At 49.4% G+C, this 17,212-nt stretch overlaps 1 protein-coding gene across 2 annotated transcripts in view; it reads right to left on the reverse strand.

The window, feature by feature from the left end:
• The window catches only part of DAAM1 (dishevelled associated activator of morphogenesis 1), a gene marked incomplete at both ends in the record, with an annotated part of 48,256 nt that overhangs the window by 13,162 nt on the left and 17,882 nt on the right, over positions 1-17,212 (reverse strand). The window contains 14 exons of one of the 2 annotated variants that reach the window (XM_079537273.1): positions 657-760; positions 1,858-1,887; positions 5,943-6,050; positions 6,142-6,450; positions 6,753-6,940; positions 7,272-7,330; positions 7,807-7,945; positions 8,069-8,186; positions 8,482-8,548; positions 9,034-9,137; positions 9,247-9,357; positions 9,850-10,183; positions 11,693-11,787; positions 12,508-12,579. In XM_079537273.1, coding sequence (XP_079393399.1) covers positions 657-760; positions 1,858-1,887; positions 5,943-6,050; positions 6,142-6,450; positions 6,753-6,940; positions 7,272-7,330; positions 7,807-7,945; positions 8,069-8,186; positions 8,482-8,548; positions 9,034-9,137; positions 9,247-9,357; positions 9,850-10,183; positions 11,693-11,787; positions 12,508-12,579 — 1,838 coding nt within the window. The remainder of the gene's footprint in view (positions 1-656; positions 761-1,857; positions 1,888-5,942; positions 6,051-6,141; positions 6,451-6,752; positions 6,941-7,271; positions 7,331-7,806; positions 7,946-8,068; positions 8,187-8,481; positions 8,549-9,033; positions 9,138-9,246; positions 9,358-9,849; positions 10,184-11,692; positions 11,788-12,507; positions 12,580-17,212) is intronic. The other variant, XM_079537274.1, reaches the window with a different exon arrangement.

The raw sequence follows: 17,212 nt of genomic DNA on the forward strand, positions 1-17,212 counted from the left end.
AGAGAAAAACTAGCTGGTGATGGCATATGAAGACCTTTATCCGGAGAGGCATCTCCAATGCCCCTTTAGTCAAGTGCTTGAGTAGCTCCCCTTCATGCCAAAGGTGGTGTTTGTTTGTTTGTGTGCACAAGCATTTGTGCTGAATTCACCTGAATACGCTCTGATTGTATGCAATGCAGGGGAGCAACCCAGGCAGTGGCCCTGGTCCTGTTGCTTTGCTTTCTAGCAGCTTGCTGATGCAGACACACTCATCCACATGCTGCTCTAAGCTCCGCTTTCACTATAATCCCTGTTATTCTGACTACTGCATTTGAGGAAATAAGGAAATCCCTAGAAGCAATGCAGAGCAGAAACCGGGCACTGTTCCCCACCCGGAGGTTTTGTTTGTAGTGTGCCAGGGAAGGAAGCCATGCGGGCTGCCCATACTGGCTCTGCTGCCCTGCATTTGGACAAGGCAAGATTTGGGCAATGCATACCACAGCACTGCTTGAGGCAGCTGGCCCTTGGTGCCACAAAAGCAGAACAGCAGCTTGGTGCAGCAGTGACCCTGCAATGGAAGGTGTAAGGCTATGGCTCACGGGGTGCAGCTGCCCCTGTGTGTATGAGCAGCACCCCCAGGCTGGACCACAACACCCTGTCCCCCAAATCAGCCATACCTGGAGAGAAGGATGTTACAGTTCTGAGCTCTCCGGCCATCTATGACTGACAGCTCCTTGACTTTGTGCCGGGAACTCAATGTGTCGTCGATAGCATCTTCCTTCTGCAAAAATAATAGGGAGAAAAAAGAAAAAAGCATGGAGAAAAGCCATGAAGAAGGCATTTAGTACTCTCAGCACATACCACTGCAATGCACAGCGGGCCCCCATTAATCAGGACCCGTGTCACCACGGGTTACGGGTAAAACCCAAAGCCTGCAACTGAAATACAGTAAGTCGCTTCATAAACCAGAACGGGCTTTGAAGCCACTGGTTAGAAATGTAAATATTTTCTCAGACAGAGAAAATTTAAGAATCTGCAAACGCACAAGCATTGCTGAATACATAAAGCAGGGCTTTCTTAGCATACATATTTGTGATACTTTGTTCAGTCCTCGCATGAAATACTTCATTATGGGTGGCTGCACACAGTCTGCTGTTGTCCTGTTCTCCAGCCATTTGCAGCCACCCTTCACGCATCAGTCCCAACAGCAAATCCACCAACAAAAGCTACCAGATTTCCAAATGCAACCTGCAGTGTTTGAGGCTCTTTCAGGGAAACGCTTCCAAAACAAGGGATTTGAAAGCACAAATCCCTGCGGCACGAGCACCTAAATCTCCTCAGCAGCTGCTTCCTTCCAATGAACAGCAATATACAGTGCTGTGGCTGCACACGGATGGACAGATAAAGGTAAGTGATCTTGCAGGGTTGCCCAAGGAGCTCAGGTTGAGCAGTTTTAATTGACCATGTTACATGTTTTAGTAAGGTTAAGAAATTAAAACCTGGTATCCAACCCTGCTGGGAGGAACATAACCCAGAGCTGCGAGATCCCACGTGCTGCAGATGAGCACTGTTTCAGAGATAGAACCACCATTCTATGGGTAGAAAACAAGCGAAGAAGGTTCCACTTTTTACTCTTTTTCTCGAATGAATTAAAAGAACACCTATAAGGAATGGGAAACTGCTGGGATAAGCAGTGCAGAACTCTGCTGGGCTCCTCCTGTAGGTACAAGCCTGTTCATCTCAATCTTTAAGGGAGCCTCCAGACAGGGTCCAACTCCAGTGATTCCATGGCTCTAGGATACAACTGTGACCCACTGCATACGTCCCCGTGTCCCCAACCCTGCCCTCACCGCTCCGACACTGCGGATGCTCACTTACCTGCCGGGAGTTACTGCTCACAAAGAAGTCCTACAGCCATAGCAGAAGCATGGAAAAAGGCAGTAAAAACACATGCAATTCAGTGATCTCGGCAAAATCCAAAGGAATCAAAGCATGGTCAAGGGAAAGGCGTCACACAGTGGGGTGGGAAGAAAGGGAGAAAGCGCTCGGGGTCGGCCACTGCTAAAAAAGGGAGGGTGGGAGAGTAGTGGGGATGAAGGGATGCAGAGGAGGAGGAGGAGGAGGGAAGGAAGGGAAGATGCTGCATGGATGGGTCACACCAAGGTGCTTCGGTGCTAGGATGCTGGGGACACGTAGAGGACCCTGCCAAGCCCTGTCACCAGCGCCGGCCCCATGCAGCAGTGCTCAGCCTGCTGCGCCAGGGAAGAAAATTGCTGGTTTTTGTGAATCTGAGTGGATAAAGTGTCACCACGACTGCCAGGAAAAACAGGGCTTTCAAGTGGAAATAACGAGATTCTCATCCCGGAGCAAATCTAGCCACAGCAAAACTTTACCATTCGCCATGGCAACGCATTTCGCCTCAACTTGTCCTCCTGCAGGGATGCTCCCCCAGTGCCCAGCCTGCACTTCGCCCTTCCCAGGACCCCAAAGCCCCACTCAGCAGGCTGGAAGCATGTGCAGCAAATAACCTCTACCATGAGACCACACACACACACAAGGGAGTTTTCCCTCCTTGTTTGCTGGGCTGCATCCTTTTTTCTCTGAGTGCGTTTTGTTGTTTTTTATTTTGACTTGGCTCAAGGTCCAGCAGAACTGCGATGGGGAGGGAGACTGTAAAGGTGCATAAGTAGTTTGTTGCGTGTTGGGTGTTGCTGTTTTGTTTTTTAAAAAAAAAAGAAGGCATGCAGTGGCCAGAGGTCAGCTGGAGGCAGGGAGGCTCCAAATGCAGTTCATTTACAAGAGCTCTTCCTCCCACCCCTCCGCTCGGAGGTGACGCAGGTTTTTCCTTGACTGGCTGCCAGCATTTTATCAGCCCAGGAACCGTGTGTGGGTTTGGTTTGGTGGGAGAATGGGAAATGGCTCTGCTGTCAACAACACAAAACATCCCAGGTTTCACCACGGGTGCCTGGCAGGGGGTTGAGCCCGAGCCTGAGCCCTCTCGCTGCGTGGCTAACGGTAAGCAAATGGTTCTCAGCAAAGGTTCAAGACATACAACAACAACGTGTGAAGCTTTCCTGAAGCGTGGAAAAATAACGCTGCGGCTGAGAAGCAGAACAAAACGTGCTGGGAGACAAGGAAACATCAGCCAAGAAAAGAAGGAACCAACCCTTTGCTGAGCATCCCAACCACTCAGCGGAGGTGCCAGGGCTTCCTTCAGCAGCGGCTTTGCAAGGAAAGGGGGACCGACAGCCCTAAATAAAGATACCCAAGCTGCTATTGCTGCATTTCAGACAGATGTGATGAAAAATGCAGCCCTATGATTGAGCCAGACCCGAGGCTGCTGCCAAGGCAGAATTTGACTCCACAGATCAACAGAGGTGGTAAAGATGCTTGACAAAATGATTTGCAATGGCCCTGTGTGTTTTCCTTCTGTATCTAGCAAGATTGGTAAGTGTTGATACACAGTCTTAGGGGCAGGGGATGTTCCCAGAGCCCCATGACACGAGGATGCAGGCCAGTGGCTGCCACAGAGATGGGAGGGAGCTACTTTCCTGGTAGCCCTGAACACCTGACCCTGCTCTGCCAGCATAGGGTGGGGATGTTTCCAGGGGTGGATCCCAGGGTGCTCAGTGGGGAAGGGCTCTTTCCCAAGAGCTGCAGAATTCACTGCAAAGCCTACATGTACCTCCCAGTCTGGGATGTGGGAAAAGCACTGAAGGAGATGCTTAAAACTAAGAATGTAACTAAGTCTGTCTGCTACTCAGATGGGGATTTCCAGGCACTACAGCAACACAAGCAGCCAAGTCTCATCTGTAACAGAGCCACCTCACCTACAACAAAGGTTAAGGGATGTCCCTGCCCTACAGATAACTCCAAAGTTGCCTCCAACCCGCTGGGGCATCAACTGCACCTGGCAATGACACTCCTCAGCATGAAGAAATGAGCAAACCACAGAACCACAGAATGGCCAGGGTTGGGAGGGACCTCAAGGATCATGAATCTTCAACCCCCCTGCCACAGGCAGGGCCACCAACCTCCACATTTAATTCTAGACCAGGCTGCCCAGGGCGCCATCCAATCTGGCTTTGAACACCCCTAGGGACAGGGCATCCACAACCTCTCTGGGCAGCCTGTTCCAGTGCCAACCAGCAGAGACCCTCCAGACACCAAAACTTTGTAGTGGTGGCAAAAAGGAGTATTTACAATTTTTGTCTACCTCCTTACTGTAACCATTCCAGGGTACAAAACCCAGTAAGAGAAGAATGAAACTGCCTCAGAGAGCTGCATTTTTCATCTCAACAGCAGAGCTTTGCATGCTCAGGAAGTGCTGCAGTGAACAAGAGCCTGTCATTGTGGACAACTGGTGACTTTCATGGACCCCACCTGCCCCATGAGCACCCTGGAGGGACTCACAGATGGGTGAGGACACAGGTTTGGTACCAGGGACATTGTCAGGGAGCTCCACTTGCACAAGGCAATGATACCAAGAGGCTTTATTTGGCCATGATGAATTCGTGTGTCATGCTCCCATGGTTGGGACTGGCAGCAGCCCAGCTGGATTCCAGCCACAGCAGCACCTCACAGGTAACAGTTCCCATCCTCTTTCTCCATCTCCTTTCCAGGTGCTCTCACATATGGGAACATCTTCTGTCAGTCCTACCCCACCTTTGGCTCTCATGTTCAGCTCCTTTTCAGTGCTTATCCCATCTGGGACACAAACCCATGCTACAGCCCTCCCTGCAGCATCTCCCCTTCCTTGCCGAGTCCAAACTAACCAGCCATCTCACCTCACTCAGCAGAACCTCAGTCAAGCCAAATAATGTTCAGATTTCTGCTGGGCAGTAATTAGCAGCACATCAGATGACTCTCTGACTCTGGCCAAAGGGCAAACCATCCATTGACATGGTAGGTTTCCATTCTCACTTCCTTTGAATTTCCTTCTCATCTTTTCCACCTTCAGGAGGCACTGGTCAAGCTCCAAAAATGTAAGGAGCAAGAGCCAGCGCTGTATCACCTATTCCCACACCAGGGCAGCACCTACTCCTGGTTTGTTACTCTTGATATTTGTTCTGCTCTAATCCACCCTGATATTGCCCTCCATTAGCCTCCAGAAGAGATTAAGCTCTTACACTAAGGAGATTATGTTTGGGTCTGCTCCTCCCCAGCCCCATCCCTGTGTCTGAGCCTGGCCACAGCAGGACAGCCTGGCCTCTCCTGCCACCCTGCAGCCAGGTGAGCGTAACATTTTCAGCCTCTACCTCACTTTTTCTCTTGCATTCCTGAAAAGCCTCATAGCTTGTCAGCACTAATGCTCCTGTCGGGGGTGAAACAAGCGTCTTATTTTCTTCATGTGCTTTGATGCCTTCCAAACTGGGGCCATATTGCTTGAGAAGGAGATTAAAAAGCAGAGTCTTTTGTCTGCAGTGTCATTCCTTTGGTTTGGGACTTGCATTTTGTTCAAAGCTCACATACTGCTCTGGGCTCACTACAAAAATAAAAGAGGAGATCCACCCATGGTAGATGTGGGTAAAGCTTAGTCCTTCTTGGCCAGAGAGGGATATAAATTTTCCACCCAATACAGAGACATGAAGCAGTGGCTGTTAAGAGCGATCCAAAAACATTACCCAACCGTGGCCACATCTGGGGGCTATTTTCATACATCCCCTGTCATTTTTGTTTGTTTTGTGATCCATCATTATGACACAGGCATGCCCGTGCCATGGCACACGCGGTCAGGTACATGGGCAGGGGTAAAGTCAGTCACATCTAGCTGTAAGCTACCATTTCAAGGCAAAGGCACCAGCAGGCAAATGAGAGGATAAACCTGATCGAGTCAATCTGGCAAACAAAGCACTAGAATGAAATAAGGGCAGGAAGAGTGTTCTGAGACCACATGTGACACCAAGCAACTTCCTAATCACGGCATCTGGGGATGCCTGTGCACAGCCCCAGCCAGATGTTACCTGCTGTCTTTGGTAGGCAGAGAACGTCCTTTCCAGGTCTTCGAGATCCAGGACTTTAAACACTTTTGCATCATCTATATCGGTCCACACAGTGCCTGCCAGCTTGTTCTGAAAGACAGAGGGAGCACTGCGCATTGGAGTGTCTTTCTGCAGAGCAACATGGCCTTCTGAAAGTGCAAATGAAGAATCTCTGCCTTACCTCAGGCAGCTTGGACCAGTTGAAGGACTTCAGGGCATTCGTTGGCTGTGGGATGCTCTTCTTCTTGAAGGCAAAGCCCAGTGGTGCTCCTGGAGGGGGCATCACTCCATCCAGGGGTGGGGGACCAGGAGGTGGCGGGGGGCCACCTGGAGGAGGTGGTGGGGGGGGTGGCGGTGGGGGACATCCCCCTGGGAGTGGGGGTGGTGGTGGAGGGGGAAGGAGGGATCCTGGAGCTGGAGGTGGTAAAGGGCCACCAGGAGCTCCTGGTGGCAAAGGAGGTCCTCCGGGGCCAGCAGCACAGATCGCCCTCTGAGAGAGAAAGAGAGGAAGGACTGGTCACACAGAGGGAGGGCACCATCCAAAAAACACCTTTGTTTCTGGCCAAAATTTAAGCAGCAAAGGGATTACACAGAGGCTTCAGCACTCTTGATTGAGGTCAAATGCAGATAAAGAAGTGAGATAGCTCCATCCCCAGGGATGGTCATCTTGGTGGCCCTACAAACAAGCACCTTTCTCAGCTCCCTTTGTAGCTTGACTTCCTGAAATCACTGCACAGCAACTCTGGGGGATTTGGGATGAAGTAGCAACGGGGAGGAGGTTTGGGGCCTCACCCTGCTCATCTCGTGGAGCTGCGCCGTGAGATCTGCCACCTGCTGCTTGACCTGTTTGTGCTCACTGGACTCCTTCTCCAGCTTCTCCTTCATCTTGTTCAGCGTCTGCATCATTTCTTCCTTCTCCTGGGCCTTTGCGTCACACTCCCGCTCCTTCTTCTCCAACTTCTGCTGAAGCTCGGTGTGCTCTGAAACAGCCCCCCACACCAGCCCGTGTGATGAACTCTCCAGCACAGCAAACAGCAGCGTGTGGGGTTATAAAACCCATGGTGCACACTTTCCTCATACGCAGCCGAGGGAAGGGAGTGTGTGCGACACCCTGACCGAAGCTGCCTCTGTGCTGCAGACCCCATGAAGAAATAAGAATCTATTTCCTTGGTAAGCCCCATAGCATAATACAAACCCAGTATTCACACAGAGCCCATTCAGTGCAACATGTAAATGCTATCTGCCTAGCTTACTGTGCACGCTTAGAGTTAACACGCTTAGAGTTCTGCCTTTCATTTTTCCATCACTCACCTTTCCGCATTTTTTCTGCTTGCTCTTTCCACTGTTTAACTTCATTTTCGTTGACTAACCTAAAAGCAGGAGACAAGCAGCGCTGTGAGACATCCCTCATGTGGTCAGCAAACACTGCCAGTAAAAAACATGACTGAGAAGCACTGTGCAGAGGAGCTGGGGCTGTGCAGGATGCAGCTCCCATGCTGGTATTTCAGACACTTCAGCTGTGCCTTCCCACGGCTCCTGACTGCACAGTCTGCACACTGGCATGTTCTGCTCCCCTCCAGGGACTGTGGCTTGTCCAGCCAAGGAGCAGAAACATCACTGTGAGAGCAGTGAGTGATGAGTAAGGCATAGTGACAGTGACAGTCGAGGGAAACAGCTCACTGAGGACACAGTGGTTGAGCTTAATTCATATGCACATCTTGCTGAGTAGGTCTAAATGATCCAACACTGCCAGGGCTGAATCCCAAACCTTGCTGCCCTGCCTGCTATCCCTCTTGAACAGCTGAACTCATACAGCAAACCCAAAGAATGGTGGACGAGCACTTACATTCGGACAACATTTTTGATATTGAAGTTCTCCAGCGGAGTGGCGTCGGGGTCCTGCCCTTTGTCACTCTGAATGACGATTTGCTGTATGATTCTGTCCAGCAGCAGCCAGTACTGAACAGTGTTGCCGCTTCTTTTATCTGGACAGGAGGAAGGGGAGAGGCTGAGAGAAGCAGCAGGGATGTGGTTGTCGCCCCTGGACAGGGGAGTTGTGCTGTGAAGCCCCTGGAAGTGTGTGTTTTTGCTCCCCACACCATACTCACAAGGCATTTGGAGACAGTGGTGCAGGATGGACATAAAGTGCGGGTATGCCTCTGTGTGAGTAAGCCTCTTTCTCGTCAGCTCAAACATCTGAGTTGCACTTTTGGTGTCTATGTGAACCTGCAGAAGAGAGCAAAGTGGCGTCTGGCCTAAGGATGAAAGTGAGCAACCAATCCTACAAGCCATCCGCTCCCAGGGTGAAGAAAAATCACAAGAGCCCAGTGAAGGCTGAACAGCACTGGTCCGCAGCCAGGAGAGAAGAGAGATGAAACAACAGAGCAGGGCAACAGGAGGCAGATTTACAGCCACCAAATTTGATCCAAAAGCCAGAACTTTGCTCCAGTCTACACAGGCGCCTTTAAAAGGATCTGTAAGATCAAGTGCCAGTCTCTGCACCAGTAACGTTCACACTCACCAGCTCAAATCTTTTTGCAAATTCCAGTTCATCTTCATTTCTAAGCATTTCAAAAAAATCTAAATGCCTGAGGAAAGAAAGGAGAGAGAAAAAGCCTATTAAAAGTGGATATGTGCATGACAGTAAATAAAAGGCAGCCAGTTTGGAACAGCTTCCAGAACAGCTCGCTAACAGGCAGTGGTCCAGAGACAAGTGGGACTTGAAACACCAATGAGAACTTCAGTCTAGAGCTCCCACAGCTCCACAGGTTTGCCTTCAATCTTGCCAGCTAGAAAAACCAATTCAGGAAGACAGAGGGCAAAGTAATTGCAGCCTTTCTAAGGAGCCTCTTGGAAGAGAAGAGGAGGAGGACTGGCAGCATCCCACCAGGGTGATACATCCTTCCCAGCTCAATTCTATGCGGGAGTGCAGCAGAGATGGGTTTTTTTCTACTCTGAATTTGGTGATACCAAAGCATTTCCTAAAGACGAGCCAAAGGCCAAGTCCAAAAACCAGAAATTATGCATGTAAGGAAAGGGGAAAAATAACAGTGGGCTGTGTGTCCCCACTTACCGGTCTAGGGTTGAGTTTTCGTGCTCTCTTAGTTTGTCAATGACTGGCTGGATTCCAAGCATGAGAAATTCGTATCTCAGGTGAAGTCTGAAATCCAGGCTTTCCTGTGAGGGACAATTGTAGGGTTAACACAGCAAGGTGCATTTCCTCAAAAAGCTTCTTGAAAACCCAAGCCCACCAAAGACCACCCTGTGCAAGAGCCCCAGAGCTCACCACGCCTGCCCCCTGGCTCAGGACTGCGTTGATGAAGGACATGATTGCTGTCTTGAGGCTTACTTCATCCCGATACCTTCCTGTGCTCTTGTCCAGGTCATTGATCAGCGTCTGTCAAATATACAGTGTAAGTTAACAGCCCCGGGGCTGCATGATCTACTCCTGGTGGTCCCAAAGCCCCCACAGCAGTTCACTGGTGACACTTCACCAGCAGCAGCTGCATGGTGTAGCACAGCCCATACAGAACCTGTGTCTGCAAACATCTGCCCATGCAGATGTACTGCAGCTTTACTTTCATTCCTGACAACTCTATAAAAGCAAGCATTCTTGGGGGGAACTGCCTTAAATAACTTTTCCCATTCTTTGCTCAGCTGTGGCTCTCACAGATACAGCATTGGTCTGCTATAATTCATAGATTATCAAATTCACATGACCATAGCAAATCATGCATACATGGCATTCAGATACCCAGAAGAAGAAAAGAACAAGAATGCTGATTTGGGCCCTCTGGGGAGGCTCCCACTTCCCCCAGCACCAGGTGATGGTTTTCCCAGACCCAGATCCAAATTTTGGGAGTGTAAAAATGAGTTGAGAGGCACCCACCTGAAAACGAGTCCGTTCGCTGGCGTATTTCTGGTAGTGCAGCATAGCCTCCAGTACCTTTTTGTGGCCGCCGGGAACCAGGCACACGGCGCCCATGATTTCCAGCACTGCCACCTTTGTCTTAATATTCTCCGTGCTCAGACTCTGAGCGATTACATTAATGCTCTCCGAATGGGCCAGGACGTGAGCCCGGCCCAGGGAGTTGTTCATTAGTGCTTTTATACATCCAATGAGCGAGGTATGTATTCGAGACTCTGCTGTCTCATAGTCCATGCTTTTGAGAAAGTTCAGAATACATGACAAGCCATCCAGGTCGATGAATCGGGTTACAAACCTGTCAGGAAGAGGGATGTTTTAAAATCAAATGCTAAACGACTGCTCAACTCACCAATAGGGTCGACTTGTCTGTTCTTGTACATCCAGAATGCCTTTCTGTAAATTTTCCTGCAATGGTCTTTGGATAGCAGAAAGCCTGCAGGACTCCTACAGCCCAGAGCACAGCAACAGGGCTGCAGAATTCCATCCTTCCCATCGGAGGTGAAGAACTTGCTATGGTACAGCCATGCTGCTGCAAAGCCTCCCCTATCCCCAACCTGAGATTTAGATCCGCCTCCTTTAGGACCAGTTTTGGAAAGGATGGGAAAAAGCTTCCCAGCAGTGAAACTGTCTTCTCACCAGCTGCAGCCAACCCACAGAAACCCCAATGACAGCCAAGCCCACTCCCTCAATGCCTGCTGGACCTTCTGCCTCCTGCTGCCTCTCCATCCACATCCTCCTCAGCTGTGCACATCTCACACATTTTTAAGCAGAGATTTTAGATTTTGGTGATGACTTCTAATGCTGCTAAATAGCAAGCAGACTGCAAATGCATGCTGTGCCTGAGGCAGACAAAACATGCAGACATAACCCACCCAAACTGCACATGTGTTTCCAAAAACACCTCTTTGCCTGATGCCACTGTGGCCGGGTACATTCTGTTTTGGCAGAAGGGGTGAGCTTGCACATCAAGTGAGCCAAAAAACATCCCAGCACTGGGATGAGTTTAATTTACAACCACTAGTGTTCATATGCAGCAACAAAAGTGTTATTGTGGTCTGAGTGAAAACTGATTTCTCTGCTTGAAAGGCCAATCTTATTCCAGGAAAGTCAATAGGAAATTTGTTGTTCACTTCTCCAAAAGCCAAAATACGTCCCGCAGATGAAGTTTTCTACACAGCCTGCTGCATCCCTCTGAATTTCACAGAATCATCAAGGTTGGGAAGGACCACTGGTCTTTCTTTCTTGGGAAAGATCATCTGGTCAAACCATCGACCCATGATTTCAGTGTGATGGACTCACAAAACACTTTCAGCACTCTTGGAAGTTTCACTGCAGACTACTACCTGGGAATGGCAGGAGCCAGCACCCACGAGTGCTGGGCTTCATGGAAACCAGCTGCTAACTGCCAACCCTGGGAACTCCTTGCCAATTACTACACCAGAATCATCGCAGAAGAGAAATGGAAATGGAGTGTAATGCATTTGCAAACAAGAGCTGCGTCTTCTACAACCACAATGAGCAGTGCAATTATAATGGAACAATTATTCCCCACCAGAATTCAACCTGAGGCATCTGAAAGATTTTGTGCTGATGGTTCTCTGCAACTAAAAAGACTGAAGAAAAGGAACAAAATGACAAGAGGTGATTCAAAACGGCAAATGCAATTTCAGAACCTTCGTGTCCCAAGTCTCCTCCCCATCCTGCACTACTCCCATTTCTATTTCTATTCTAAAACTCTTCTGCCAGAGAACACAAATCAAAAGCTATAACCAGAGCAATAAAGCAAGGAAATGAAGAGAATTGCCTCATTGGTTTCGTCCTCAGTGCAGTCTTCAAACTTTCTATTGTTTTATTTCTCTCCTCCTCATCTTCTTTTTCCAAAGCAATCAGCGATTTCCTCTGCAAAAGGAAAGATGTAAAGCTGAGATGAGGGGCAGGCACAAGCAGAAAGGCCATGAGCAACCCCAATGTGCCAAACCACAGTGCAGGAGATGGAGCTGGGACCTGAAACCAACTCTGAAAGCAGAGACACTTACGGGGAGGATGCAGGTGGCTAAGGCAATGCTAACAGAGACTCCACAGGGGAAAAGTGCTAAATTGTGATGGAGGGTGAGAGAGGTGGGGTCTTTTAGCCTTCTTTGGTAATTGTGTATCCTGTGTGCACCTGTGTAGGTGGGGGGGCTGCAGGGATGCCCTGCAGCCCAAATGGGACAGGATCTTGTATTCACATTTGGGATCAATGGGACATCTCCCAGGTCTCCCAGTGCAGCCCTGCCTTACAGGAACTGTATTTCCCACAGTGCTATTTCATTTTTACCCAGCACAACCACCACCAGTTCAGCAGGGAACAGAACGGTAGCAGAGATCTCACTTTCCTTGCAGAGGCAGCTTGGTGCTTCTCTGCCACTGAACAATCAGACAGCTTCCCTAAAACCAGCCTGAAAATCCCTGTTTGCCCTCAGTCTTGCAGCCTTCTGGCTTGGAGCTAGATGAAAGACCCCTGTGCCTTGGAGAACTTTTGACTCCAGAGCAGCGTCCAATGAACAACGAAACCTGTCCCTGCATTTCTCCTGGTTTAAATCATTGTCATCAGTGCTGTAGCACAGCAGAAATACTTACAGCAGCCATTGAGTTCAGCTGATCGATGTAAAACTCAGGCCAGCTAGTGGCCCCTTTATTTTCTTCCTGGTCCTGCAGAGAGTGGGGAAAAGCAAAACAAAGAGAGTTGATCAGAAAAAAATGGCATTAACGTCTCCTGCCCTTTAGAGCCAACCATCTACGATGTTCCCTCATGCTTTCACATTACTCGATATCAATATAGGCTCAATTTTCTGTTTTCTGAACTCACTGCTGATGGTTCCAGAACATTACCTGATCTATTAAATACACACTTTTTTATATACAATGTACTTTCTGCCATCTATCTGTGACTATGCTCTGCCCCAGTGATGCTGCATCAGTCTGGAATCTTACACTCAGATTTCTCTTGTACTAACTCTACCGTGCCCTTGAAGTTTTGGCTGTACAGCCTCAGTGAATGTGCTTTGAGGGAAAAAAAAAAGAGTTTTTACAAGCTATGAAGGCTACATAAATATGACATGAACAAGATTCCACACCTGGAGGAAGGCTGTGACATATCAATAAGAGAATCTCTTGGCACAAAACAGACAGCTCCCTGGGGATTCATTAGTTAGTAGGAGAGAACAAGCACATGGCAATGTCCCCTGTCAAAGGATGTCCCCTGAGCCCATGACCTATGACAGTGATTGATGCAGAGCCCTATTTGGTCATCCCAGTTACAATGCTCTGCACCTGGTGAAACCCAGCAGAAGTTTTCAAGGTCTGCCATGTTCCTGTAGGACATCACCAACAGACTATTGAGCCATGCTCAGATAAATAACACCGCATGTACAGATGTTCTGAAGGAACAGCTCAAGACCAACTCTTTCCCCGCTCTATTTTCCCTACATCACAGAATCACAGAATCACAGAATGGCCAGGGTTGGAAGGGACCTCAAGGATCATGAATCTCCACCCCCCCTGCCACATGCAGTGCAATCTACCAAAAGAAGAAAAAGGATACAAAAAAATATATCTCCTTCAGGTTGGACCAGAAGAAACAATCCACCCCTAAACTTAAGATGCAGCGTGAGGTATTTATGAGGGTTAACCCACACTGCAATTCCTTGCTAGGGAAGGAACTGGACAAGGCACTCTTGTGCTCCCACATCCGTGCGTGCAGACAACTACTGATAGTCCAGTTGATTTCTGCAAGTCAACAGAGACCAAAATATTTACTTTGGTTCAAGAGGCATCAATGGGAAATGTTTGTGCATCCAAATTTCTCAAGGTACAGCTTGCCAAGAGGACAAAATAGAGAATTAGTGAGCCTTTGTGGTGTGTGGCTATGGGATGGGGACAGGAGAAGTTCAGGAGTGAGCAGGTGGCAGCCCCTCAGGCATTTCCCCCAGCATGCGAGGTGAGAGAAACTGCTTATCCACAGATCTGGTCAAGTTTAAAGCAAATGAAAAGACTTTTTTCTGAACAAGAAGATTGTATTTACGCCTCCGTGCCCTCTGCTTTATTAGTTTGGGCTGCTCGCCCTTCCTTCTCCTGCCAAGAACCCAAGTTTTGAATGAAACACTTGATTCACCTTCTCTCAACTTTTTTTTTTTTAATCCAAGTGGGAATCAGCAGAATATTTTTTTTCCAAAGATGTTAGAAAAACAACTAAAAATCTGTCCTACCCACTGCCAAGCCTAATAAAACTGCAGGAGGTCCCAGTGCCTGCCTCTGTGTTGGTGAGAGAACCATTAAGACCTGTGCTTTGCCAAAACATTTTTGCCAGCTACAAGTGCCCCAAAATCCCTATAAAATCCCACAGGTCGTGTCACCTGCCATCACATCCCCAGCCATTGAGGGGACCAGCGTGGTGTCCAAACTCAGCAGAGGAGAAAATCATCCCCATCTTGTCTAAATCTGCTGCCAACATGAGAAATGCTCATCTGCTGGTTGAGAGAGAAACACTGACTCTGAAAGGGAGAGATAGATATGCTCTGGTCTTTCCACAAGCAGGGAGAATGGGAGGCATGGGCTTCTCTCTGGAAAAGTTGCCCTGAGTAGAAAAGAAGAGGATGGAGGGGCAGAGGTGAGACCTGAGACCTCTTGCTGTCCTTTGTCAAACAGACCAACTGAAACAACTGTCCCTAAGCAACCCATCTGGCTGCCAATCTTGCTGCATTTTTGGCCACATTTGGAACTATCATCCCAACTGGCTGTTTGAAGTGATGGCTGTGGGGCAGGGACCATTCCCACCTCCCAGCTATCTCCAGGCAGGAGGGATGCCCTCAGTGCATCAATTTTCAGCTACCTCAGCTGCCTGTGATCAGGGCTTCCCACCGTGGGATTTGGCAGAGCAGTGCCCACAGCAGTCCCATAATTAGCATGCCAGGCTATGGTGAAGTCACAGTTATCCTGCAGCTGCTCAGGATTATGGAGAAAGCACTTAGGTGCTGAGAGATGGATCTAACAGAAAGACAGAAAGTCATACTGCGAGATCTCCCACACAGCTGAGGAAACCCACAGAGCATCCCTTGTGCTCTGCCTGCAGCCAAAGGGCAACTTGCCTCTGCCATCCCTATGCAGTGTCCCCCTGGGCTGCTGTAGGACCCCACGTCCCCAATGCACTCAGCCTAGCTGCGTAGTGCAGGAGCAAGGAGCAAACCAAGGCTTCTTTTGGTTTCTCACTTCACCTGAATCTGATAATGGGTGCCAACATAACCCAGCTCACTGATCCAAACCTGCCTTGAGACACTGCATGGGAACACAGACAGCAGGCTGGGACCACAGAACCCTGCCAGCTTTGACACAGCTGCTGCAGGATGCAGAGGGTGAGTCCCCAGCACCTGCTGGTGCACATATGTGTGCAGCAGACATGGAGAGAACATGTATGTGTGCCCAAGGCAGTTAAAAACAGACAAGGGGGACAGGGATGCTGCAAGCCTGTGCACATCTGTCAGCCCATCCCTCTGAGCAATCCTGCTGCAGGAAGGCTCAGCACCAGCCCTGCAAAGTCTATGGATAAAGATTTCCATTGTGCCAGCTTTCTTCCTCCCTTTAGAGGTTGGCACGCTCACTTTGTCCCAGGGAATGGTGCAGCCAGACTGCACACGTGTGCCTTGAATGCTGCCCACAATGGGATCAGTTCCTGCTCCCTCCTGGGGGAATTAACGAAGGTTCCATCAGCACTACCACCAGCCCCTTCCAGCAGCAACACCAAGCCTTGGGAAGGGGGTGGGATCCCACCACAGCACAGCATGGAACCATGAGATGACTGCTGCCCCAGCGTGAACACGGACCTGCTGCTGCCTTAGGACTGAAAGGGAGCGGTGGAGCACAAAACACCAAGGTCTCCAGGGGATGGGAAGGAGGCTGAACAACAAAATTGGCTAAATTGCTCATTTATAATTAACTTGCTGCATTATAAATATTTCCTTTTGCTTCGGCTCCCTCGGGCTCTTGCATTTCCTCCCTGAAACCCCCAATTTAAAGAGTGCTCTCAATTAAGTGTGGCAGAACCTCATTAATTCACATGAGCAGCCGGGCAGGCTTGTCGAAAGGCAGCCTCCCATGCAAAAGGGGAAAGCGCAATAAAGCAGCCAAAGATCAGGGCAGGGGCTTCCTTTGGCTCACTGCAGGATGCTGAGCAGTGGTAATTATTGTGGCTAATGGTCTACAGCACACCAATAAGTGTCCTTCAGTGCATTTGGTGGCAATAAAGGAGCCTCCTGACAAAGTGAGGAGCCCAGAGGGAAGTGACTCACATGGCTTTGCTCAGAGGCAGGATGAAGGAGGAAGCTTTCCAGGCACCAAGGTTTGATGGAGTGAATTCACCCAGGCAGGTTTTTGGAGGCATGTGGGATGTAACAAATTCAGCTCTTCATGATGGTCCGCCACATCCCACCCCATGGGAACCAGGGACAGAAGCATTTCTCAATTTCTTCCTCTAGTCACCAAAGCCTTCCACTTCCTCTCTCATTAGGAAGCTTGGCCAGGGAGAGGAAAGTGGTGTGAGTAGGTAGGAAGTCAGTGGGGAAGGAGGGAAGCAGCTGGGGACCCAGAGTGGTTGTCACACAGTGTGGTTTTCCTTCCTCCTTTCCCCATGTATGGGTCTGAATGCTCATCAGACCAGCTCAATGCATGGCGTTGCCAAGAACAGCCACCAATGAGCCTGATGGCCTTAGGAGAAACAAAAATCTCCAAAGCCCAGTTCTGCAGCCTGCCCAACACTTTTCTGCATTACAAACCACGACTACCAGCTTGTTAGGCAGGAACACACCAGGCAAGCCCAAGGCTTCGGGGAAAACCTCCAAATGTGTTTCCTTTGCTTGCTGACTCCTAAGAAGCACCAAAGTGAGGACTGACAGCCAGCTCCATGCCAACCCCAGAGATCTGACCACTAGAAACTCTGGTAGACACCCCCCTCTTGGGACAAGCTGCTGAGCTGGCTTGCCCAAGGAGGACTTCCCTCCAGGACACCCACAAGGAAGGTTAAGAAGAAGCCTAAAAGAGAAAGGAGCCAGATCGTCAGGTGTCCGGGACAAGCAGGTAGCCTCTGTTTGACCTGGAGATGTGCGTGGGAATACAGCTGCCAGACTCACCAGGGCAGAATCTTCCTTCTAAAAACTTTGTTCCAGTTGCAAAAATGGAAGCAAATGCATTTGTTTTTATGCAAGCTCCAAAGGAGAGCAAAGTAAAGTTCGGTACTGCCAGCAGCCCACCCAGTTCTGGCATCTCCAAGGCCAAGAGAGGAACAGTCCAGGAC

Source organism: Tetrao urogallus (genome assembly GCF_951394365.1).
Source record: "Tetrao urogallus genome assembly, chromosome: 6".
NCBI classification, from domain to species: domain Eukaryota; kingdom Metazoa; phylum Chordata; class Aves; order Galliformes; family Phasianidae; genus Tetrao; species Tetrao urogallus.